The sequence below is a fragment of the Mytilus galloprovincialis genome, chromosome 1 (assembly GCF_965363235.1).
Source record: "Mytilus galloprovincialis chromosome 1, xbMytGall1.hap1.1, whole genome shotgun sequence".
Taxonomy (NCBI): Eukaryota; Metazoa; Mollusca; class Bivalvia; order Mytilida; family Mytilidae; genus Mytilus; species Mytilus galloprovincialis.
Genome location: NC_134838.1, coordinates 126,369,253 through 126,397,200, shown reverse-complemented (window position 1 = coordinate 126,397,200; position 27,948 = coordinate 126,369,253). Strand labels below are relative to the sequence as shown.

Genomic DNA, 27,948 nt, shown 5'->3' with positions numbered 1-27,948 from the left:
GATGAGTCTTCTGTAGACAAAATGTGCATCTGGCGTAAATACCAATTTCAATCCTGGTAATTATAATGAGTTTATTAACAATTGCACAGATAACATGTCATAATTAATTAAAAAGACATCATTTTTCAATGTAGGAGGACAGGTAAAGATATAAAAGCAGGAAAAGTTATTCGTAAGAGACCTGATGGATTTGAGGAGTTTGATGATTACTGGTCAGAATCTGGTAAGTCACAACATTTTATATAGTCATGTCAAAAATACAATTTGGGAGTGGGACTTGTAAAAAGTCTATGCATAAACGATGTGTGTAGCTTCATGAGGGGTTCACTCCCCTAAATGTACCTCTGCACAAAGTAAAATAAGAGGTGTATAAATAAATGTACAAATTAGTGTGAAGTACAAGTTATGGTTGATTAATTGATTGATGGCTGTTTAACATCCTGTTACAAGTATTACATATATATATTTATATATATATTATATAATCATGAGAATAGCCACGAGAATAACATGTTTATATACACTCATCTTTGTTGAAGACTGATTGGCACACCCAGTTAGCTTTCAAACTATCGATACTAGATCAACAGTCTGCTGAAAGATTTGCCATCTTACTTCAACAGATTTCTGATTTCCCCCAAAAAAAACTGTCATTCTGCTTACTCATAAACGGCATATGCCAGGCAGAAAATTTGTATAATAGTTCTTGGTTTGTATAAACTTCTTCACTCAAGTCTGTTATACTTTCCCACTAGACCACTGAAATAGTTAGCACAATCATGTATGTTTTGTAAAACTAAATGTGTGTTAATATTTTGTACACCATAAATAAGGTCAACAATATTTAAGCATATAATGAACAAACGACCAAGTGGAATCAAGAAAAAAAATTATGGTGCAAGTCTTTTTGTAGTTGTTTTTTGTATGGTGAGTTGGTGATCAATTTTTTAAATCATTTGTTTTATTTATTTACAGAGGCAGATAGTTTAATGTTATCCAGAATAAATGATAAAACAATAGAAACACCCATTGTCCCTTCCAAGGTAGGTAGCATTGTACTTTGAATATGGATTTCCTTGTTGAAGACCGTACCTTTACCTATAATGGTTTACTTTTATGACTTGGATAGAGAGCTGTCACATTGGCACTCATACCACATCTTCCTATGTCTATTTGATACTATTTGTTTAAATCATTTAAGATCACTCCAATTTTCTTTTTTTACAAATCTAAATATGATTAAAACCTTTTTTCTTCAAAGATTTGATTCAATTATAATATATTTATATCAGGATTGACAGCAGACCAAAATCATGAAATATTGTGAAAAATATAAGCTCTCTTGACTTTAAAAGCCTTTTTTTTTTTTTTGAAATGATATTTTTTTTACTTTACACTTTTTGTCCTTGTCAAGTTTACACTGAAAACATTATGCTAATCGAAAATTACAATGGCCACTACTGTTCCTAGTGTGAATAATTTAAAATAATATCAGATGGTTTAGTCAAAAATCAACATCAGCACTTAATTATAAAGTCCTCTATTTAAAATAATCATTCTAACATCTTGTACATCTATCAATATAGATTTAGCTGATGCAATAACAACTAAGCTATCATAGAAATTTATTTTCCAGGATTTAAAGCATACCCAGGACTCTGAATCAGATATGTAAGTTTATTAATGCTTTTCTATGGTTACATTGATCAAACCATCTTAATTTCATGGCACAAGGATGAAAAGCAGGATTTATGTATAGAATTACAAAATCATTGAATTTTTTTTTTTCAAATCAGTACAAGTTTACCAAATTTTAAAAACTATAATCTTAAATATGATGCTATCTGAAGTGCTTTTCTTATAGATTATGTTATGGATGTGATGCTATATTTTTTTTAAACAAGATGGTATTTCAATTTCCCCTGTTTACCAGGATGCTAAATGAAATATCTGGGGAGAACACTGCTTTCAGCTATTTTTATTATATTATGGTCACAAATATTTGATATAAATACTTAAAGATAACTGTCATTGAATGATTTATATCTTTTACAATGTTACTGAATTTAATACTGATTTTAAACATTGCAGACATCCAGAAACAACAGAATCGGAAGGTAAGGTTATTATTTTAAATCATGATAAGGTATACTAGTCTCAGAAAACATGTTTATAGAATAACATTTTCAGGTCCATTAAAATAACCATTATTAACGAAATAACTCAATAGCTATAAAGTGATGTGGTATGAGTGCCTATGAACAACTCTCCATCCAAGTCACAATTTGTAAAAGTAAACCATTATCATGATTATAGGTCAAAGAACTGTCTTCAATCCGGAGGCTTGACTCACCCGGAACAGCAAGCTTTAAAGGTCCCCAAAAATTACTAGTGTAAAACCATTCAAACGGTAAAACCAACGATCTAATCTATATAAAAAACAAGAAATACTTATGAACCACATTAATAAACAGCAACCACTGAACATCAGGTTCCTGACTTAGGACTCAAGTTCATATTATGGGTACAATCAATGATATATGTATTTCCGTCTGAACGTGACTTAAACAAAATTTCCTCAATAAAGATAAAGTATCCGAACTGTATGATACTGTACTGAAAACATCTCATCTTCGTACAGACTTGCAATGTATTCCTTTTTTTGGTTCATTCTTTTAATAGTATCTGTAACTAACTACCAACATATTCCAAAAGTTTGAAACGTTTGACTTGACATTTATTACAGGTTCAACTCTACAATCTGATTACAACTCAAGTGATGGTAGTAGTAAGGATAGTACTTACTGTGCCAAGGAAGATTCAAGAATAGCTGACTTTCTGCCACAGATACCAGATGACAGTCCAACTAAGACTGGGCTCCAGAGTCAAACTTTGTCAGTTCTTACAGAAAAAAGCCAGATTTCCCAGGTAGTATCACCTGAGAAGACATTGAATAAAAGTAAAAGAAAAAGTTTAACTTCAGGAAAAAATAATCTGTCAAATGATAGGGATTTGTCTGTTTACCACAAATCAAAAGAAGATGAAGGGTTATTTAATAAGGATAATTTAAGTCAAGACAGTGATGCACATTCTTCTGTGGGAAAAGAAAATGTAACTCCTGAATCTAGTGAATATTCATCTCTGTCAACAGAACATTCAAGTGAACATTCTTCTCCAGGAAAAAAAAATGATACACCTGAATTAAGTGGACAATCACTTTCAGGTACAGAAAATAGCATGTCAGAATCAATGGGAGGCTTAACTTCTAGTTCAAAGTATCATTTATCTGTTTTACAAAAATCTGTTCATGGGCAACAACATGAGGAGACATCTGACACTGAAATTCACCACTCATCTGCTGTTAAGGAAGGGTCCAACAATGATTTGTCAGAGGAAGATGTTAATGAAGGATCCAATGATTTGTCAGAGAAAGAAGAGGACCAAGAAATACCAGAATATCAAGGCCAAGGTCGCCAGAACCAGGAATTATTAAATAGTAAAAATGAGAGTCAGGAATTATCTTCTGAAGGCGGGGAAGACTATCAGGAATCATTGTCAGGACTATCAATGCAGCAATCATCTTTACATGATCAACAAGGGGAATCATTACAGGATAACCTTCAAGCTTTAAGATCAGAGGTCAAATGTAGTGTTCCTGACCTGGAATCAGTTACATCAGGAAAAAGTTTTATAAAACAAGATTTGAGTGAATGTCAAGATCATACAAAACTGTCGACAGAATCAGAAAATATAACATCCTCTACAAATAAATCTATAAGAAATTATGATAAATCACCAGAACCATTAATACCATCTTCTTCACTGGCTGATAAACTGCTAAATAAATCAAATAAAAAAGAATCAGAAGTGTCAACAAATAGAACGGACAACAGCAAATCTCTCCCTGAATCCTCATTGTCAGACAATACAACACACAATACAGAAACAGGAACTGAAATTCCTCACACTGAAACTAATGATGACATATATACTGAACAGAAAAATAAAACACACAATACCACTACACGGAAATCCTTTGTTTTTCCAGATCTATCTTTCGATTCTCAAGATTCAGTGATGATGGTAGATGATGACAATGATTCGGTCAAAAACAAATCTCTTGAGAACAAATCTATGAGAAAAAGGACAAAAAGTATGATTACAGTGGATAACAGTGTCTTGGATGAATTTGCCAGTGAAGGAAAAACATATAGAAAATCAACAGGGTCTATGATGATTGGCAAAAATAATAAACAAAAACAAGGCAAAAAAGGCAAACAAAAACAGAAAGACACAGCTGAAAATATTGAAGTTATGAAAAATTCTACAAAACAAAAAGATAATGATAACCAACAGTTGTCAAATGACAAATTAGAAAATACAGAAGTTTCCAATATATCTAGTTATAAACAAAAACTATCGTTGAATGAAATTAATGAAGATTTGAAGATACATAAGCAGTTGAAAGTAACTAAAAAATCTAAAGGTAAATCGACAAATCATTCTGTGACAAATACTGATACATCATTAGGGTTAAATGATAGTAATGAACATTTGAAAAAAGATAAGCAGTCTAAAACGGCAAAAAAATCAAAGAATCGATCTGTGAAAAACACTGATATTCATGATTCTAGTACTGATGGGACAACTGAGACTAACAAAGAGGACAGTAAGGTCAAAACAAGGACCACAAAAGGAAAAAAAGGAAGGAAAGCTGCTACAGGAAACAAAAAATATGGTTTGAGATCCAGGAAGAAATCTGTGGGAAACAAATCTTCTGATGTAATTACAAATGAATCAGAAAACACTTTGAATAAACTTACTACAGATATAGATATTCCTCTTGAGGAATCTGTGGAAGCTAAACATGATACATGTCAAAGGTAACACGCATTCACACAATATATTTAGAATCCGTAAAAATTTCAAAAGTAATTTATTTTAATTTGCTGTTTGCATAATGTGCCTGTATAAATATGATACGAAAGAAAGAAAAATTGATTTCAATGTATGCTGTTTACACACACAAAAATGGTACTGATTAAGTAGCGGTTGATAGCAAATTCAAAATTTATCGAAAAACTATGAAATACCGAATATTGAGAAATTTTTGCAATATTTTAATTATTGTGAAAATTAGGGCAAGAAAGGTTCACCCAAGTTAAAGTTGTATTTTGATCATAAAAAGCATTATTTTCATGCAGCATTTTCCTGTAACAATCGTCTCCATTTAATTGTTCAACAGCTCCAATAATAAAGGCATACAAAATACAAGGATTTACAATTACTGTGAATTTTTCTAGTACATCTAATTTTTATAAGTTACTTGCAATAAACAGTAGCCTGTTTAGTTTCTTTTTATTGAATGCATATATATAATGTTTAAACTATTAAAGGAAATTATAAAAAAGAATAATATATTTTTCTTTCTTCACATTCATCTTTTTTTCTCTTTGTATTTCAGAGAACTGCAGACATCAGACACAAAGAAGGTTACTGGTATGAATAGTACTATTTTTACTTTACAAGTTTAACAGATGGGTCGTTACATTAATATATAAAAGCTTACAAAACCTTTAAACAGACTTATTAAGAAGGGATATAGTTACGATACTGTTGTCAGGTCATTAAAGATTGCATATTTTGGCTTTAATATTGATTCACTTATAGGGTCTTTGCATCGGAACTAAACACATTTATTTAAAAAAACAGTTGTTGGCATGACACGGGTTATGTTCTTCTCATATATTTTATGATTGTATGATACTAAACACCCTAACGGCAGGGATTGTGCCTGATATTTATATGATGAAGACATAATCTTTCAATCAGTTTAATTGAGGTCTGGAGCTGGCATGTCAGTTAACTGCTAGTAGTCTGTTGTTATTTATGTATTATTGTCATTTTATTTATTTTCTTTTGTTACATCTTCTGACATCGGACTCAGACTTCTCTTGAACTGAATTTTAATGTGCGTATTGTTATGCGTTTACTTTTCTACATTGGCTAGAGGTATAGGGGGAGGGTTGAGATCTCATAAACATGTTTAACCCCGCCGCAATTTTGCGCCTGTCCCAAGTCAGGAGCCTCTGGCCTTTGTTAGTCTTGTATGATTTTTTATTTTAGTTTCTTGTGTATAATTCGGAGTTTAGTATGACGTCCATTATCACTGTACTAGTATACATATTTTTTAAGGGTCCAGCTGAAGGACACCTACGGGTGCGGGAGTTTCTCGCTACATTCAAGACCCATTGGTTGCCTTCGGCTGTTGTCTGCTCTATGGTCGGGTTGTTGTTGCTTTGACACATTCCCCATTTCCTTTCTCAATTTTATCTATATCTGTATTATGTTCATGTTTTCCTTTCCCAAATTGAGTTAACCTAGAGAGATGTGGCGGAGCTGTTAAATGGATATTTGCCACTGTAAAACCAAGGGAGATAATTATTCTGGTTTGTCCGATACCTTCATTCTGTTTACCAATACTTTAAAATATTCAATATGTTGGATGAGCTTTGAATATTTTCTCCTTTCACTGAACAGCATGACTTCATATTTGATAGGCAGCTTGACAAGGGGAGTTTTAATGTTTTCAGATCTGTCAGATACCTTCTTCCTGTTTTCTGTGACTTAAAAATACAAGTAGGGGGGTCGGCCTACCATGACAATGCATGCATTCTTGTTTGATTATTAATTTTTTTAATACTTTTATATAGTTGAAGAGGATGACCTGAGCCATGATAAAAATGTTCCAACAAGTAACTCAGTAGAAGAAGAGGAAATGCCAGATGAAAAACAAGAGAACATTTCTTCTACAGTTACTAAGATTCTAATAGATAAGTCACAGGCTACTGCTAACAAAACAGATGGAATATCACAAGCCACTATGGACAAAACACATGGAATATCACAATGGTTACAGGTAGAAAATAAAACAGTAGGAATATCACAGCTGTCGCAGGCAACAAGCATTAATATAGGAGGAAATAAGACTGGTTCCCTGACTAAAGTAGAATCTGATCCCAATCTTGTAGGGAGTACACCTAGTTTCAGGACAAGGAAACGGTAAGAACAAAGTTTTTCCTGTAAGAATATGTAATTATGTAATTAGACATAATTGGTAATGAAATGTTATTACAGAATTAATACAGAAACAGAAGACAATGTAAACAGGCAAATAACAAACCAAGTCAACAACAAAAAAAACACTTTGTCTGATGCTTTTTTTTTTATATATTTATTTATATACAATTGAATTGCAATTAGAAGATAGAAGTTACCAATAAATCATGTTTATGTATATCAGTGTTCTCCCCAGGCCGTTTTAGCACAGCGATTTTCAGCGCTATCACAATTTCCCGCTGTTCTTTACACTAACCGCAGTGCTATCCAACACAAGCGCGTCGCTATAGTTTCTATATTTTTTTCGTATATATAATATCTGTTGTTGAAAGTAATAAAAAAATGATTGAAATTTTGTTCATGGTATGAATATTCCACTTACATTAAAATTATGTTTGTGTTTATTCTGTGATGTTTATTTTCCAGGTTGTCCTACTCCATTGCCGCATTAGATTCCAGTCAGTTACAAGGGAAGAAGAAAAGACAAAGTACACCGAAGTTATCTAGGTATGTAATGATGTTGCTTTGTAAGGGTATTAAACGGTCTTAAAAATGTTAAATATAAAGTTTACTCCTATTACTCCATATGTGGCAGCAGTGTAAACTATTTGTATTAATTACACCTTATGTAAGAATCCTTGGTTTTGATTGGTTGATAGCCAGTGTATTTTTCATCAATTTACTGTTATCAAATGGTATTTGCCAAAAAATACTCTATCCAACTGGACGCTTTTAACGTCACGATCATCAATGCGTTTTTGAAGGTGAACATTCGTTGTAATTAAACAGATATAGCATGTTCTAACTTCTTCAGGGGTATTTGCGAAAAATACCTGTCTTGAGAATGAATTTCCCCTTTAGGCTCGTGAAATTTAACATTCTCTCGGCTGGTATTTTTCGCAAATACCCCTCCTTAACATGATATATCTGTTTAAAAGCTTTATATTTTAGACAGTAGGGGACCAAAATGCTTTATATCTTGTAATTAGATTCATTATTATAAAAATTCTGTCTGTCATTGTCTTTGGACACATTTTCATGGTTACATTTTGAAAACCGATTATTTCACATGTTAATTAAAAAGGTTATTTCACTCCTGTGACATCATACAACAATAGGCATGCGGCCTAGCCAAGATCAGATGTGCATTTTGTGTTTCACATGAAGTCAAAAATGAGTATCACCTCAGGGAAAAACTCTTTTGATATTTTGGTTCAAAAAGGGTTTAAATTATGAAAAATCGCTATCGTTAGGCTAACACTAGAAGCATTTATATAATTACATGCAGTTTTTGGAAGACATATTTAATATTTTTATTAAATAAATGGTGTTTAAAAACTGTATAATATTCTTTAATGGTTGGCTTCAAGACATGGTCACCAGTGTCAGATTTTTGGTCAATGACAAAGACAACAAAATATGTTTAGAATTATTGAATATCTAACATTTTAATTGAAAAAAAAATGACAAGAACATGTTTAACTCGCAGTTATTTCAAACAACAGTAGCTTTCTTTGATCATTAATCTTATCTGATAAAACTGTATCTAAAATTATCTATAAATAACAAAACTTCCAAAAAAAACCTTTCTTTTGGTGTATAGAACATTAAAATAACTTGATGCATATTCTTACAATAAACAATCAAACTTAGCAATACAATTTATATGTTTTGTCTACGGACAAGACATTGTATTCATATTTAATGAAATGCATTATTAAAACCTAATTTTGATATAGCTGAAAGTGTTCTCTTGAAAAAAAAAACATACATTTTATCAGGTTTATCTATCAAATGATGCTTAACTTCCAGGAAAATGGAAACAAATACATTTTGATAATGTCTACGGACAAGACATTTTATTGATATTCAATTAAATGCTTTCAAAGATGATTGTTAAAGTTAAGATTAAAAGTTACTATTTAAATTTTAAGCTGTGTTTTTTAAATTTTTGAAAATATAAAAATGTACCCATAATTCTTTACATATCTCAATAATTTATTGATTAAGCCAAACTGAAGACACATTCTTTTAACTGAAATCCATATATCTGATTGTTTAAAACAATCAAACTATTATTAAAACTCAATTTTGACATAGTTGAATGTGTTCTCTTAAAAGAATAACATACATTTTACCTATCAAATTAGGCTGAAATCAAGGAAATTGGATACAAATATATTGTGGTAATGTCTACGGACAAGACAATTTCAGTTAAAAAAAAATCTGTTAGAATTAATTGTGACTATATTCATGTTGAAAATACTGAGTTTTAATTTGAATAGATAACTTTCATCACCTATAAATAAGATTTAAGTTCCATAGTAGACAAATAATTGAATTTAATACTTGTTATGTACAAGTGTCTTGTCCGTAGACACCTCTTCATCTGCTGTTAATACTGAAATGCAAAAGATAAAGTTAGAAAGAGAGAAATACTTTTTCTTTATTTGATTTAGTTAATCTTTTAAGGTATGCATCAACTGGAATAAACAATATTGAAGTAAAATAAGGTATGCTTTTTATGACTGATAATCTGACACTTTTTAAAATCCACTCCCGTAAAGTAATTTTACAAAAATTGAGAACACTTAAATTACCATTTATTTATTAAAAATAAGATATTTCTAAGTTTAAACAACACATAGGACTAATTAAGACCCATAAAGCTAAGCAATATTGATAAAAAGACATGTCTACGGACAAGACATGTGTCTACGGACAAGACATTCTGACATATTTTTGAATTTTTTCCTCTATTAATAGATGGTAGAAAAAAATGTTAGTAGTGTTTTCATATCAACAAAAGAACAGGAACTTAGCAATGCAACATAAATGTAATTATGCTTCCAGTTTACTAGGGAATGCATGTCTACGGACAAGACATTTTTTCACTTTATTTGTATATCCAACTTTGATGGCATATATCTCCAGCTAGGGTACTGCAATTTTGATAAATGAGGTAGTTTCTGATAATGTATATACTAGAAGAGAAAACAAAACACATAATAGCATAAATTTAATTTATTTTTCTCTTTTATCACTACACTGAGCGAGCTAAAAACAAAAGTACAAAATTGCATAACGAGCGAATAGTATTCAACTTTTTATCATAACTTTGTAACCACTGAAGATTTTTTGTTGCAACAACCAGTAAAAGAAAGAAGAATAAATTGTCTATAACAGTGAACCAATAATGTAGTTCAAATTAAGTTCACTTTTTAACTATCAATTGATAAAAAAAGGTAAATTTTAAATGAAACAACATAACGTGTAATTTTGCCCATTTTCAGCGTGTATTTTAGTGTTTTTTTTTCAAAACGGTAACACCTATACATGATATTGGATATTCATTGTGAAACCCTACATTCTCTTTTTCAGTTCAAAGATGTATTACTTATGTAAAGTTTATCTTCTTGTCTTTACAAGCCTATAACATAGACCCAATATGAAATGCACATCTGATCTTGGCTAGGCCGATGGTCAAGACATTGTCAATGACTTCGCATTAAAACAATTTGTTAATGTGTAGAAAAAGACATAGTACCTTACATTTTCTAAATCAATTCAACTATAAACCCAATTGCCAATGTGATAAAAAGAATAACTAATCAAATAATTCAAATATAAAAAAAAATCATGACCGAACAACACTGATAATTCGTGAATTAATATGCTTTTCGGTCACTTGTTGAATATTTTTCTCTCTTAGAAATCTTCGATTAGTTATTCTTTAATTATTGAAATATATCATTTTGTTCAAGTGAAGGATTATAAAATGTCAAAGTCAGATTGAGTTTCTTTTATTGCATCTTATTTTAATCGGTTATACACATTCTTTCTCAAACCAGTTAATTAACCCATGTTTTTGTTTCTATAGCTCTGTTATTTATGACCAGCTACTGAACAAGAAAACATTTGTACTGGATACTGATTCAGATGAAAGTTCACAATTTTTATTCAACAAAACACAAACAAACAAAACTAAAGTGGAAAGAAATGATGATGAACTGCTGGGAGGTGATTGGAACAGCCATAATGATAATGATACAGAAGCACAAAAATATAAAACTGTTAGAAAAAAAGGAGCACAGAAAGAAAAAGATGAGGTAAAGAAGAAGAAAAGGGGTGTAAAAAATAAACCTAAGAAAAAGTCAGTTACAGAGGAGTCATTGAATCATGAAAGCATACATGAAAAAGAAATAGATGTGGTCAGTAAAAATAAAATTGGTACTGGTGTGTATAATAACCAACAGGAGGAACCAGATAACGACAGTCATCATCAAGTAGAGGTAGACAGCAAACATCCAGAGGAAACAGACCAGGTAAACAAATACCAAAAAAAAGCAGTGTTGGACAATGAACATGAAGCCAATGTAGATAATAAACATGAAGAGGAAAATGATTTAGATAATATACATGAAGAAGAAGAAGTTGTAGACACTTGTCCACATGAAGGAGAAGATAATTCAAATATTGTCATTGATAGATATATTTCTGCTGGTTCAGAATTGGAAAAAGAATCGAACGTTAACTCGTTGAAATTGTCGAAGACAAATAACTTAAGTAATGATAAAGAATTGAGACAGAATCAAAGAAAAACAAATAGAAGAAAAACTACAGGTAATAGTCCTGTCAAAACAAACAAAAAAAGGAACACTAGAAAGTCTGCACCTGTGATAAATATTGATGTCAATGAGGATGAAGAACTGAAGGAAAATATAAGAGGGAAGAAAGAAAAGAAAATAACTAAAAGAAATAAAAAGTCATTTGTGTTTGATTCTACTGAAACAAGTTTGGCTGATGAACAAGAAATACAAGATGCTTCACCTGAAACTAATAATCAGTCTACTCAGGAACATGCTGTGTTAGGACAAGAAGGTATACCTGTAACAGGTAACCAGTCGGTTCAATTACACACTAGTGAACATATGGAAGAGCAGTCATTAGGTGATACAAATCAGAACGAAATGTCAGGTAAGATTTTGAGGATATTTACATTAAGTAAAAGTATTAGCCTCAGGATGAATTCTGTTTATGATAATTTCAATGTTCCACCAGATTGTTTAATTGTTAAATGAAAACTTGCCAACTTCCATTGGCTTTGTAGAACCAGAAATATTTAGGGCATGTGTCAACAAACAATATCTTTTCATATACTTACATGTATATACAATAAAGATAAAGTATCTAACTGGATTACAGTTTCTCATATGTTTATTAACTTAACTAACTTGTATTTGAGGTCAAATGAGGCCCTTAATTTTCCTACTCCTGTTTACAACATGCAATGCAGTGAACATTAGACCTTTACTAGATTCATATATGTTTACCCTGGATTTAAATATTTGGAACTCCAAATCTTAAGATTTTTACTGGATAATTGATTTAGTAAACTGTTATTATACTGGATCAAAGCTATCTTAACTATTGACAATGAATGGCATATCATCAGAAATACTGGACAAAGTAGAAATGCTACCACTGTTTTTCCAATTTTGTTTTATGTTTCATATGATTTATAGATTTACAGACTTTTGAAGATAACAATGAAATTAGCACAAGATTGTCTTCTTCTGAAGAGACCACTCCAGGAGTGGCTACAAAAGACAAAAGGAAGAAGAAAGATAAAAACAAAGGAAAGGATGTAAAGAAGCCACCACCAGTAACAAGAAAAAGAAGTATTCCAAATGAAATTATCACAGGTATGTTTTTATATCTTCTTTAAAAGATCTGGTAATTTATGTTTCTATGTTAAGGATTGTTAGAAATGACTGGACTTGCTTTAATTATTTTGGTAAAAAAAACTAAAATGTCTGGTACTAGTGTACTCTACAAATGAACAGATAAACCTCATCCAACAATCAGACTAAGAAGTAGCGTTCACATCAAAGACGAACTAAATACACTTGAGTATTATGTTGTGAACTTTTCAAGATATATTTTATATTCCAAATTGAATCAGAAGTGTTAGTCTATTCTTGTAAAAGTTTTCTCTAAATGTATTTCATGTGGTATATGAATTCAGGCTCTAGTTTTTAGTAGATAAAAAATACTAAAAGAGTACACAGTTGTAAATTTGTTTATGTTTTATTTTCTTAGATGAAGCAACCACCCCTGTGATAAAACAACACATTATGGTAACCAACACACCAGATATTCAATGTAAGTACATGATATAATCTAAATGTGGCATTCTTTTTTATTTGTTAAAACTTGATATGTTTGATACATCACTGTTTCTGAAAGGTAATATAGCTAGTAACAGAAACAACAGGATAATTAAATTTTTTTGTAAGATAAGTTAAAATATTTCTAGATAAACAAATCAAGATACAAAAGAGGAACAATTGAAACTTATTTTACTTTTGAGAATATTTTTTTCATTCCACAATATATCAATTTCAAAACTGACAGGATGGCAAACTAGATTTTGACATCCCAATATTGTTGAAAGGAAGACAGATAAATAGTAAGACACTGTGTTGACAAGTACATTAATGAGGAGGGATGTAGAGGTATAGAATATTTTATTTTTTGACAGACGCTGCTAGTTTGTTAAAGGAAGGTCTAAAGAGTGGAGTATCCTTCAGAAGTAAGAGAAGAACGATTGTTTTGGAAGGTAATGCTATTGCTGTAGAAAGTAACACAAAATATGCTTAATAGTGTAAAGACAGGTCTAATATTCAGAAGTTTTTTTCAAATTAGCCAGCAAATAAAAATTATGTTTACCTATTACAAAAGGTTCTATAAATGTGAGAAAGGCCTAAGTTAAAAGAAAATGTGCAGTAGAGGAAACACAAAAGAGATATGTGCTTTAAATTTTTAACAGATGTTACAAAAATAATTTGATTTAACTTATTTTTAAATGAATAGCAGATACAGATACCCCCCAACAAGACACCAGCATGAAGAATATAACAGCCAATGACATGTCAGAACTTGATAATGGTGAACCTGATATTTCTAATGATCCTGACAGCTCTGGTCCGCATATTGTAAACAAAGATGAAGCAGATGTAGATGGAAAAATCCCAAACATTATCCGACGTCGAAGCTCCATGAGGTTTGCTCCTCCCACTGATGTCATTAATACTACTCCCTGTATTGTCAAAGGAAAAGGTAGCAAGAGTAAAGAAAGACGAGTAACAATCAGCAGAAAAGTTATAGAAACATCCTTTGATGTGGAAAATACAACAGGTAAGTTATAACATAATCATTATTTATTAAGGTTAGATAGTATATTATAATTCTGAGTTCAGGCAGGAATGCTCTGTTTGTGTCTTACATTATAGGCATTTATATTCACTTTTATTCATTTTCTTTAATTTGTTGGTGTGTAATTATAAGCTTTCATTTATATAACAACCAGAAAACTAATCTGAGCTAGAAAGTGGATATAAGAAAATGTGGTATGAGTGCCAATGAGACAACTCTCCATCCATGTCACAATTTGTAAAAGAAAAACCCAAGTATGGTCTTCAACATGGAACCTGTCTCACACTGAACAGTAAGTTATAAAGGGCCCAAAATATTACTAGTGTAAAACCATCCAAACTGGGAAACCATTAGGTCTAATCTATATAAAAAACTAGAAACACTTATGAACCACATCAACAAACGACAACTACTGAATATCAGGTTTCTGACTTAGGACAGGTGCAAACAAATGCAGTGGGTTTAAACGTTTTAATAGGTACCAACCTTCGCCCTTACTCAAAACAATAGTGTAACATCAGAACAAAGAAAGACACACTATACAATATCAATTCTAATGCAATTTGTTTGTACCGATAATTTTCATTGGACATGGACAAATATTGTGAAGGGTTAGATTCCACGTTCTATCAAAAGCCACCATTTTGAATACCAAATATTTTGGTATGTAATTTCTCACAAAATAAACAAGAAAGTTACATTTTGAGTCTAAAAATCTTCTTTAAGTCAACATTGAAACCATTCGGAAACTTAAAAAGTATAAATACGTTGAGTCTTTATATTTGACATTGTGAGTATACATATGACGTCAAATGGTTTAGATGCTAGAGACATTGCAACAGTTTTGCGAAGTTTTTCATTTATGTCATTTTTAGACCAAATATTTATGAAGGGGAATTGATTTTAACATACTGCATTAGAATGGAAATAACTGTATTGTATTTTAAGGTTGGCCTTCGTAAAACTTGATTTTATTGTCGCAAATATCTGTAAATTCGATTTGCCACTGTAAAATCTTATGTTTTTTGAAGGCCAAACTTAAAATATGATACAGTTACCTCCTATTTGACAAAACTCAATCAAAAGACATATAAGCACAAGTGAACATACACTGAACGAATGCATTTGACACAATGTAGATCTCTGTTACAATTTAAGATGTATGCTATCACAATGTTTTTTAGTTTTGTTTCTTCACTAAATATGTAGTTCTGCTGTTTTGATATATTTTCTTCATCTTTGCTTCATTTTGAAATATTTATTCAACATTAAAAACTTTTAAAAAAATACAATAATTGAAGAATGTTCTTGTGAATGTGACAGCATTTGATTTTTTTTCTATGAACAGGCAGCAGTATAGACCAGACACAGAACATGACAGATGGCTCCTTAGTACATGCATTTGAAATGACCTCTTCACAGACACCTGAAAAAATAGTTAACCCAAAATTGAACAAAATGAGTAAGTGACTCGATGTAAAAATATTGCAAACTTTTTAAAAAGTAACAATCCCAAAACATGATAAAAAAATGTAACTTGAATGATGTGACTTAAGGTGGCTCGGGCCTATTCGAAGTTTCTATCAGAAGTGCCGTATTTTTTGTTATTTTATTCTATACAGAAAGTGTATCAAATCGATCGAAAAAAAATAGGGGATCACAGACCATTCAAGATCAAAATTTTACTTTTAAACAGGTATGTAAAAGGGACCATTTTTCAATGACATGATAGGGAAAATAGAGGTGTTGACATATTTTTATCGGAATATCAAAAAAACGTTCTATAACACTTGGTCCAAAACTGTAATATAAAAAGCTGAACTATAGCTTCATAGAATGAGCAGTCAGGGGCATTACTTAAACAAGTAACAATTAAAATTACCTATACAAGTAATGTTGAAAACGAGGCTAATTTAAATATAACTTATATAAGTTATTTTTCTTAATATTATTTTTATAGGTGTCCAAGAATACAGATTTTACTAGCTTTAGATAATTTTCACAGTTATCTGGTTATTTTTCCCTTGATATATAAAAACTAATTCTTCAGAAACACTAATTAACTTTCCGACGCACTTATCTTTCATACCGACGCTTCTGGGTCAAAGATTGGTCTCTTGGGACTATTAAATTATCATTTTCCTCTAAAATCTTGAAGGTAGACTGATATAAATAGATAGATACTTGTGAATTAATTAAGACCTGAAGTTATTTATAATTTGTAACCTAAATCAATTGCATATGTGCCTTAGATAAGTGTAATTGCTATTTTTTTTCAAAAATGTATAAAATAACTTATTCAAGTAATATTTTTGTCATTATTTTCAAAGTAACCCTTTATCTCTGTACTCCTCTCAAATCTGATAAATTCTTTATTTTGTGATATAAAATGTTGTTTAAAATCATGAAGACTACATTTAGTCTATGTTTCTATTGAAAATTAAAATAACTCTATTAAAATAAAAAATTACTTATATAAGTAATTTAAAAAAATAACTTGTTTAAGTAACGCCCCTGACTGATGAGCAAATAAAAATCATAGGTCACCGATAAGGAAAAAAAATTATTTTGCCTTAAAACCAAATTTTGGCGGGAAAATGGTGAAAATGGGTGAAATTTTATTTTGACCCTTTAACAAATACGGATAATAACGAAAATATTCTACTAGTCACATAACTACAATGATTTAACATTTCTAATCAATCAAAATATTTAAAAAAATTATATCGAATTTACGACAAATACTTTTGTAATTCATGCGTGAAATTATGCGCAGTCGAATAGTCCCGAGCCACCTTAAAAGATAACTCAAACTTAAACATGATAGAAATTGAACTAAGTAAGTTATGAAGAAGATAGAATAACATTATTAAGAGACTAGAAAAATAGGAACATACACTTGAAAAATAACAGGAACTTGATAAGAAACATTCTTGGATCACTGTGAGGAGGACATAATGGATAAGTGTGTCATGAAATAGGAAGATGCTTCAAACAGGAATAAAATCAAACTTTAATAGGTTTATTGTATGACAATGTAATAAACTGATTAATGATATTCATAATTAGTGAGATATATCAACTGGAAAACTTATTTTTGTTACAAGTATTTTTTATTTGATTAATTATTATTTCTTCCTTATATATATATATATGTTGAATATTTGTTTTTTAGTTTCTCCTGAACCAGCACCAGAAGGCGTCAGAAGATCCAGGCGTACTCGTTTAAAAAGATTGGACAATTACAAACTAGAAATACCTATTTATGAAAGACGAAAGTCAGGTAAATTATGTAGTATTTAATTCTTACTCACAAGACTTATGTGAACATCTTTTTATCCCTCATTTATTATGCCCCATTAAAGGGCATTATGTTTTCTGGTCTGTGCGTCCTTTTCGTTTGTTCATCATTTTGTTCGTCTATTTGTCCGTCCTGCTTCAGGATAAAGTTTTTGGTCGAAGTAGTTTTTGATGAAGTTGAAGTTCAATCAACTTGAAACTTAGTAAACATGTTCCCTATGATTTGATCTTTCTAATTTCAATTTCAAATTAGAGATTTTATCCCATTTTCACAGTCTACTGAACATAGAAAATGATAGTGCGGATGGGGCATCCGTGTACTAGGGACACATTCTTGTTTTGTACCTTGAATATGTAAACAACTGTTTTGTTCTTTATCCTTATACTTTATAAAAAATAATTTATTACTTTTCAGGAGGCTTTGCAATCATTGGTGTTAAGCCATCTGTATCTGAAGCTAAGCTAAAGGCCATGGAACTTAAACGGAAAAATCAACTCAAAGGAAGAAGTAAGTTTAAGATATATAGATCTTACAGTCTATAATTAGTCGTGTGGGTCTATTGGTTCACCAGCAGATATCTAGATCTCCCTGACAAGCAGTCCAACAGTAGTGATAAAGATTTTTGGGACTAACAATGAAGATCTATGGTACTAACATTCAATTAGTAGTTAAAATGTTCATGTTTTAGGCCAATAGCCCACAAGTAGTAAAGTAGATCATTAAGACTGACACTCCAAGAGTAATAGTGCAGATAGTTTGGAACAACAGTACTGATGTGAGATCAATCTTTTGGTCAGTAGCCCAGTACTTTAAGGTGGACAGACAGTATTGAGATCCCATGTATACATTACCCACTGTTTACTATCATTAAAAATTCAAAACAGATATGATGTAGTGAAACATAAATATTTTTTTTATTGAATTATTTTGTAGAAAAGCCTGACCGGAGGTTGTCAAGAAGATTATCAGCTCATGCAGAACTGCCATCAGAAGTTGATACTACATTTAATACAGAAATTACTGTATATAATCCAGATAATGAGGAGGATGTCATGCTTGGTAAGTTGACTATGTCCAGTTTTAGCAACTGTTTGTATTATTATTAGTACAGACTCTATTGTGTCAAATCACTTTATAGATAATGGACAATATATGAGTAGTGCCTCTTGTGTCACCGGCTACAATGTATGAGTAGTGCCTCTTGTGTCGCCAGCTACAATATATGAGTAGTGCCTCTTGTGTCGCCAGCTACAATATATGAGTAGTGCCTCTTGTGTCGCCAGCTACAATATATGAGTAGTGCCTCTTGTGTCGCCAGCTACAATATATGAGTAGTGCCTCTTGTGTCGCCAGCTACAATATATGAGTAGTGCCTCTTGTGTCGCCAGCTACAATATATGTGAGTAGTGCCTCTTGTGTCGCAAGCTACAATATATGTGAGTAGTGCCTCTTGTGTCGCCAGCTACAATATATGAGTAATGCCTCTTGTGTCGCCAGCTACAATATATGAGTAATGCCTCTTGTGTCGCCAGCTACAATATATGAGTAATGCCTCTTGTGTCTCCAGCTACAATATACGAGAAATGCCTCTTGTGTCGCCATCTACAATATATGAGTAGTGCCTCTTGTGTCGCCAGCTACAATATATGAGAAGTGCCTCTTGTGTCACCAGCTACAATATACGAGTAACGCCTCTTGTGTCGCGAGCTACAATGTATGAATAGTGCCTCTTGTGTCGCCAGCTACAATATATGAGAAGTGCCTCTTGTGTCGCCAGCTACAATATACGAGTAATGCCTCTTGTGTCGCCAACTACAATATATGAGTAGTGCCTCTTGTGTCGCCAGCTACAATATATGAGAAGTGCCTCTTGTGTCGCCAGCTACAATATACGAGTAATGCCTCTTGTGTCGCTGACTACAATGTATGAGTAGTTCCTCTTGTGTCGCCGACTACAATATATGAGTAGTGCCTCTTGTGTCGCCGGCTACAATATATGAGTAGTGCCTCTTGTGTTGCCAGCTACAATATTTGAGTAGTGCCTCTTGTGTCGCCAGCTACAATATATGAGTAGTGCCTCTTGTGTCGCCAGCTACAATATATGAGTAGTGCCTCTTGTGTCGCCAGCAACAATATATGAGTAGTGCCTCTTGTGTCGCCAGCTACAATATATGAGTAGTGCTTCTTGTGTCGCCAGCTACAATATATGAGTAGTGCCTCTTGTGTCGCCAGCTACAATATATGTGAGTAGTGCCTCTTGTGTCGCCAGCTACAATATATGAGAAGTGCCTCTTGTGTTGCCAGCTACAATATATGAGTAATGTCTCTTGTGTCGCCAGCTACAATATATGAGTAATGCCTCTTGTGTCGCCAGCTACAATATATGAGTAATGGAATCCGGGTCCGTCCGCCCTGATTTCGGTTCGCTCTAGTTACTGTTCGCCCTAGTTCCGTTTCGCCCTGAGACCGTTCGCCCTGATTTTTATTTTTTATTATAGTGTTGTGTTGTGTGTATTTAATTTATATGTTGAAGCCAGTCTTCAATTTCGCAGAATATTTACGAACTATTGAGAACTAAGTTAGTATCTGTATGTAATTACGTTACTAGGAAATCCCTATCACACATCCTTTTACTTTACCGGTACATTTCCACACATGATTTGATCAATAAAAATGATACATTAGGAGCACTAAAGTTATACATAAGACATGTAAGAAAGTGTTCAAAGTTCAAAGTGTTAATTGATCTAAAATTCTTTACTGCAGCGGCCGAACGTTGTCTAGTGGGTTGTCGGACGGCTTGTACAGTTTGGCAATAACTTTGTAAAAATTTTATTTGAGAAAAATGTTATTTTCATTATTAATCCATCAAAGGCAATTCATCATGTTCATATAACAATCAGTGATATCAAAGATTTCAAATTATCAGCAATCAAAATTTAATCAACAGTAATTAAAAGTAATTATAAAATAAAGTGTAACAATACAGCCAAGAATTTTATTTCATTAATATTCTGTATTTAACTTTTAATAGATATAGATAAATTTTAATATATATAAATATATATTTCTTTCATAAATGTAACGTATACATTGTACATATCATAAATAAAAATAGGGCGAACGAACCCAGGGCGAACGGATTACCAGGGCGAACAAACTCAGTGCGAAGGAACCTAGGGCGAACATGTAATCAGGGCGAACGATCCCGATACCTGAGTAATGCCTCTTGTGTCGCCAGCTACAATATATGAGTAATGCCTCTTGTGTCGCCAGCTACAATATATGAGTAATGCCTCTTGTGTGTCGCCAGCTACAATATATGAGTAGTGCCTCTTGTGTCGCCAGCTACAATATATGAGTAGTGCCTCTTGTGTCGCCAGCTACAATATACGAGTAATGTCTCTTGTGTCGCCATCTACAATATATGAGTAGTGCCTCTTGTGTCACCAGCTACAATATATGAGAAGTGCCTCTTGTGTCGCCAGCTACAATATACGAGTAATGCCTCTTGTGTCGCCAGCTACAATATATGAATAGTGCCTCTTGTGTCGCCAGCTACAATATATGAGAAGTGCCTCTTGTGTCGCCAGCTACAATATACGAGTAATGCCTCTTGTGTCGCCAGCTACAATATATGAGTAGTGCCTCTTGTGTCGCCAGCTACAATATATGAGAAGTGCCTCTTGTGTCGCCAGCTACAATATACGAGTAATGCCTCTTGTGTCGCCAGCTACAATGTATGAGTAGTGCCTCTTGTGTTGCCGACTACAATGTATGAGTAGTGCCTCTTGTGTCGCCGACTACAATATATGAGTAATGCCTCTTGTGTCACCGGCTACAATATATGAGTAGTGCCTTTTGTGTCGCCGGCTACAATGTATGAGTAGTGCCTCTTGTGTCACCGACTACAATGTTATAAGCAGACAGGTGTATAGTCAACTCGAACCTTGTGATATTTTGTTTAAAGGCAGATATTAAAACTACAGTCAGAAAAATGACCAGATATTTTAGAAAATAACAGTTAATAATAAGAGTAGCCAGGATAGTGTTACAGAATACTGAGCCTTATAGCTTTATGTTATCTCAAGTCCATACTCTTATGTAAATTGAAATATTTGGTATATATGTGTTTGATATTTTTTGTTAGAATGCATTGGAACTAAAGAACAAAGCTTAAAATTTGGACCTGATGGAGAAGAAGCCTGCGACAGTGACCCATTCTTCATGACTAGGTCTATTAATCAACCAGCCTTTGGTACAGGAATGTTACAACTCAATGGTTTAATGGAGAAACCAGTACAGGCTGTTACTAAGGGAACAGTGGTAAATAATAAAATTAGTTTACTAATAATATTGTGAAGGAAAAAAATACACTTTTAGAAATAGTACACTGGTTTTCTGAAACTGTTGAATAATGGTAAAAGAACTTCTTACTCAAAAGATTATATGCATTTCCTAAGTATGGGCTTTTGTAAGGATATTTTTTATTACTTTATGAATGAAAGGTATTCTTTGCTATAAATACTAAAGTTATTACAGAAATTTATTTATGTTATTTTAGGACAGTGCTTTTATTTGGCAAGTCTGTCTACATCGACAGCTTCTATACAAATGAATGTTTATCATAAACTGAAATTTTTTATGCCCCACCTACGATAGTAGAGGGGCATTATGTTTTCTGGTCTGTGCCTCCTTTCGTCCGTCTGTCCGTCTGTGCCTCCTTTCGTCCGTCCGTCCGTCTGTGCCTCCGTTCGTCCGTCCGGTTAAAGTTTTTGGTCAAGGTAGTTTTTGATGAAGTTAAAGTTACATCAACTTGAAACTTAGTACACATGTTCCCTATGATATGATCTTTCTAATTTTAATTCCAAATTAAAGTTTTGACCCCAATTTCACGGTCCACTGAACATAGAACATGATAGTGGGAGTGGGGCATCCGTGTACTATGGACACATTCTTGTTTAGGTGTAGAATACATCTTAATTTATTATCTTTCTTACCAAGTACTGGTGACTTCATAGAAGATAACTGATTTGTCATTTAGTCACATTTTATTTTATGTTATCAGACAGCGCTATGTAAGTAATAGATATATGGATGATGGTCAAGATTTCTGAGTTTTGCTTGCATTTTATTTTCAGATATTTCACATAATATTTGGCAAGCTATTAGTAACAATCCAATCCACAAGTGTCATTCTATCTACACATGATCAATTCTTTGTACCTAGAGGTAAGTAATTACATTCATTAGAATTGAGATAACAATACTGTATTTTAAGCTTTTACAGCATCAATTGGTGATTTGATGGTCGTGAATTAAGTTTCCTGGCGATGCATTAGCATTAGTTTTGGTCTGTTTTTCTGTTACTGTATGCAATAACTGAACTATATTTTGTATATGAAAATATTTTATGATGCACTTGTCAGTCTGGCATGTTTTATTTTACCTTGATCTCATTTTGATGGTTCATCGCTCAATGTTCTTGTTTTTGGTCTGTCTTTCTAATACTATAAGCAGTAGGTCAACAATATTTGGTGTATGGAATGAACAAAGGTGTTTATGTCTGTCTGGAAATTATCATCTGACTATGTCTAGCAGGGTTCAACTGACTTGACCTCATTTTCATTATTCATGAGTCGATGTTAAGTTTTCCTGGTTAAGTTTGTTGCTAAGATACTATGTGCAACAGGTGAACTTTTTTTTAAGCATATTTGGTGTATGCAATGATTGTAAGGAATAAATGCATTTCCAGTTTGGTTTATCTGATCTTATCTCATTTGCTTGAATTGTGTTAAGTTTATTTGATATTTGTAGTAAAGCTTCATTTTTGGGACTATCAAAATAAAATCAATAGTTAGTAAAGAAGGTGAGTCATCTCAGCATGTGCACTCTTTTTTATACATAGAATAAGATATATAGGGTCATAAGTAAGTAAAGGGTGATATACTTAATATGTTAAACAAATATAGTTACAGTATTGATGATAAGAAACTATAATACTCCTGGTTTGATGACAGTTAAGGTTATAATTCCAAAATGATTAACAAATAAGCTTTGAAATTAGATGGACATTCAGAAAGCAATTATTTAGTCACATCTCATGGTTTATATTCCCCTTCTATAAAAATTATGTATTTTGTAGGTAATACATACAGTATAAAAAATTTACGGAAAGATGTTGCTAAGTTATCGTATGTCATGCTGAAAGAAGATGAACCTGAAGATCAATCTGATTAGATAAATAATGTTATATTGTCATAGAAACTTAGACTTATCAGACTGAATTAGAACATTGTTACTGAGGGTTAGATAAATAATGTTATATTGTCATAGAAACTTAGACTTATCAGACTGAATGAGAACATCGTTACTGAGGGTTGGTATCTTAGTGGCTGAACGACAACCTGAACATGGTCATTCATACATATGTCTTCATGGAAACCTAGACTAATCAGAATGAACCAGACCAATACAGACAGAGAATTTACCATTTAGACAACATACCATCATGATATGTTGTTATGGATATGTTTTGATCAGACTGAACTAAACAGTAATAAAAAGCTGTCATAGATATGGAAGGAACAATCCATCAGACATTTATTATTCATGTGCTGTCATGAAAACCAGAAAAAATAATCAAAAAATAAACTTTGTTGTTTACTTAGAACATTATATTTTGAATCTGCTACGATTTTTTATAGATAATCTTCATTTGCTGATATTATTTGATGAATTAGAACATTATATTTTGAATCATCTATCTTTTTTTGTTGTTTGTGTTTTTAGTTATGGAATCATTTGTTATGCATAAATTCATTTTTATGGTCTTTTATAAATCAGTTTTTTAAATAAAAAAAACTGTCAATTCTCTGTCAAGTTAAACAGACAAACTGATTTGATAACCATTGCATCTTTTTATCGTATTTCTGTTAGATTCCAAAATAAACTATTTTTGACAAGTTATCACAGAAGTTCTGTTAGCTTATTCTCCTTCAAGTTAATCATCTTACGGAAATTATTATCTCTTTTAACGAACCAACTACCATATATTGCACTTTTGTTTTTCCTAGCTCTTTCTCTCCTTCTGACATTTCGCTTCTTTAATTCATTAATATTTGTTAATTTATGTGGTGTTTAGTCTCTATTTTGTGTAATTGTATTTAAATGTTCAGTGTTGATTTGTATTAGTTATTAAATATCTGATGGAGAATAATTTCTTACATGTTAAGCAACTAACAGGGGCGGCTCCAGCCATTTTAAAAAAAGGGGGGAGGGGGGTTCCAACTGTATGCTCCAATTCAAATGCATTTAGCATTGATCGTTTAAATAAAAGGGGGTTCCAACCCTCAGACACCCACACCACAATCACCCTGGATCCGCCACTGACTAATTAAAAGAACTCTATTATGTTATCATTGTAAATACCTCTTTTGGAGGACTATAATGTTCGGGCTTATTAATCAAGCAATCTTAAAGTGCAAATATTCTTTATTATATGTTTTATAAGAATTCTCAGTTGCATGTGAATAAAACAATGATTGTCATTCAGTGAAATTTACAACAATACAAAAAAAAATGATAACTCATAATAATATTGGGCGTTGTATGTCCACCTTTTGGCATTAAAGTCTATAAGAATTCACAAAAGTTTTTTTCAGTTCAATAATAAGCCATTCCGCTGTTTGGCATTAAAGTTTATAAGCATTGGTCATCATTAAGTTGAAGTAAGCATCGCTATCAACAGAAGCACTGACTCCACTGTAATAATTATCAAACTCCTCTCTTGTAATCTGTAATGTACGATGTGTGTATACAATTAATGCTAACTAATTATATTTGTGTGCATGTGCAGTATTAATGTTTGCATACTCAGCTTGTTGTTGATCTTATGTAAAATATTGTTTTTAAATGACAATGTGGACAACACATTTTTTATTATCTATACTAAAGTGTATGTATTTATTTCTGTAAAATTGCTATCAAATAGATAAACATATATCTTTCTTATTTTAGACTGAATGGATAATTAGTGTAAAGCTAAAATAAATATTGTCAATTTTTCTGTTTTTGTGTATTTTTTAGCCTTCAGTCACAATGTGATTAAACTGAAAATGTTTGTAGGTGTGAAGACTTTGTTTTAAAATACTTGTCCAGTAGTTTATTAACGATTTGCCATTTAGCCTTGAATAAAAAAACAATATGAAGATCCTGAACATCCTCAATTGTAAGTAAAAAATATTTCATTTTATTAGTATTACAATATGCCTTCCTATATTCTATACCCAAATCTTGTGTAGAGCAATTCCTTCTTGGCAGGATAGATTTCATTTAAAGTTAGCATAATGGTAGTGTATCAAATAAAAATGTGTTTTGGTGCAGTAAACTTGTATTTTTAGTATAAAGCAGGTGAAAGCTTCATTGCAGCATAAGTTGTATGGATTTCCATTACACTTTTTTAACTGGACTGAGGATAAATTGACATAAACAGAAAGTGCTGGAGACTTTAATAATTGGTGATATTATATAATCTTACCTTACTGTTATTCTTTTTGGTCTTTCAGATTTCAAAAAGTCCAGTTATTATCTTTAGATTGTTAATTTATTTAAAGATGTTTAAATTTTACAGGAATAAGTATGTAATTAGTTTTGACATGTCAGTGTGAAGAACTACACACCTGCCTTAAAACTATTTACTTGGAATCATGATAGTGTACAATGGAAACACCAGACTGTTGCAGATAGAAATTGTGTTTGTTTAAATGAACTGTAATATTTTCCAATGTAATGTTGTGTGTAATAATGGGCAGTAATGAGTGTATAGTTTAATTTGTTGAATTCTTCTAAAAAGACATGCTATCCCTTTTATATGAATGAAAGTAGACTTGAGGCATATGTCTTTGAAAAAGAAACCCAGCAAATACAATAAAGAAAAAACATGTGTTTAAATGAATCATAAAACAACCAATAGTCAACTGAACCACTCTACTAGTATTTATATGTATAATGGAGAGTTTATGGGTTTGATATAAGTCAACATTAAAAAGGATGCTTCCTTTAATATGCGATAACTAAACAAAGAACTTATATCTGACATTGTAAGTTTCTAGTAGGAAAATGTTAGAGCTGTTGCGCAAAGTTATCTTCTACTTTACCAACAAAATAGAAAGTAATTAACAATGGGTTTTTCTCATTTTTAAAAGCTGTACAGTGACCTTTACTCTCTTATATCATTTGGTCTCTGGTGAATAGCTTTCCCATTGACAGTCTTACCACATCTCCTCATTATTATAATAGTTCAGTATGACTGTCCAATAGCCTAGAGACTGAGTTATACACTGATGGTAAACTGAGGTACACTGGAAGGATAAGCAATTCCTGCTACCCTAGTGGTAGCCATAGTGTTGATCATAATATGTATAATCCTGGTGATCATTATAGTGGTGGTAAGTTATAACCAAGGATAGCAAGGTGAATACAACAAACAGAACACGTCAATGATCAAATAACAGACACATGCATATTTAACATTTCCTCTCATAATCAATAATTATATTTAATTTCTTTTTTTAAATGTGAAGTGTATTTTACGAGACTGGGTGAATAAGTGTTGAAACTGTTGGGCAAAGTTATCTTATCCTTTACCAACAAAATAGAAAGTAATTAACAATGGGTTTTTCTCATTTTTAAAAGCTGTACAGTGACCTTTACTCTCTTATATCATTTGGTCTCTGGTGAATAGCTTTCCCATTGGCAGTCTTACCACATCTCCTCATTATAATAGTCCAGTATGACTGCCCAATAGCCTAGAGCCTGAGTTATACACTGATGGTAAACTGAGATACACTGGAAGGATAAGCAATCCAAGCTTCACTAGTGGTAGCCATAGTGTTGATCATAATATGTATAATCCTGGTGATCATTATAGTGGTGGTAAGTTATAACCAAGGATAACAAGGTGAATACAACAAACAGAACATGTCAATGATCAAATAACAGACACATGCATATTTAACATTTCCTCTCAAAATCAATAATTATATTTAATTTCTTTTTTTAAATGTGAAGTGTATTTTAGGAGACTGGGTGAATAAGTGTTGATTGTAAAACTCCAATAATCTTACCTTTACCATCTAGAAAAGAAATAGATTCTATCAATTAGTGTGTAACATTATTGATCATTGTACTACATGCCCAAGGCTGACTTAGTTTGTGACAATGATCTCATACAACCTCCTTGGTAAAGAATTTCAGTTGAACATTTTTGAGATCAAAGTTTTATGGTAGGTATTTTTTTATTCTGTTGT

The 27,948-nt window shown here is 32.0% G+C and overlaps 1 protein-coding gene across 3 annotated transcripts in view; it reads left to right on the top strand.

Annotated features, from left to right (window-relative positions):
• The window catches only part of LOC143057962 (uncharacterized), a 40,288-nt gene extending 14,584 nt beyond the window's left edge, over positions 1-25,704 (top strand). Inside the window, exons 10-29 of one of the 3 annotated variants that reach the window (XM_076231438.1) lie at positions 135-223; positions 976-1,043; positions 1,637-1,671; positions 2,092-2,117; positions 2,747-4,883; positions 5,465-5,499; positions 6,714-7,062; positions 7,546-7,626; positions 11,000-12,096; positions 12,645-12,824; positions 13,222-13,284; positions 13,664-13,741; positions 13,996-14,319; positions 15,686-15,799; positions 17,513-17,620; positions 18,053-18,145; positions 18,572-18,697; positions 21,789-21,964; positions 22,780-22,870; positions 23,784-25,704. In XM_076231438.1, the coding sequence (XP_076087553.1) occupies positions 135-223; positions 976-1,043; positions 1,637-1,671; positions 2,092-2,117; positions 2,747-4,883; positions 5,465-5,499; positions 6,714-7,062; positions 7,546-7,626; positions 11,000-12,096; positions 12,645-12,824; positions 13,222-13,284; positions 13,664-13,741; positions 13,996-14,319; positions 15,686-15,799; positions 17,513-17,620; positions 18,053-18,145; positions 18,572-18,697; positions 21,789-21,964; positions 22,780-22,870; positions 23,784-23,878 (5,365 nt within the window). In that variant the 3' untranslated portion in view covers positions 23,879-25,704. Of the gene's footprint in view, positions 1-134; positions 224-975; positions 1,044-1,621; positions 1,672-2,091; positions 2,118-2,746; positions 4,884-5,464; positions 5,500-6,713; positions 7,063-7,545; positions 7,627-10,999; positions 12,097-12,644; positions 12,825-13,221; positions 13,285-13,663; positions 13,742-13,995; positions 14,320-15,685; positions 15,800-17,512; positions 17,621-18,052; positions 18,146-18,571; positions 18,698-21,788; positions 21,965-22,779; positions 22,871-23,783 lie in introns of all 3 variants that reach the window. The other 2 variants (XM_076231433.1, XM_076231431.1) reach the window with 2 other exon arrangements.
• Positions 25,705-27,948: the final 2,244 nt, after the last annotated feature.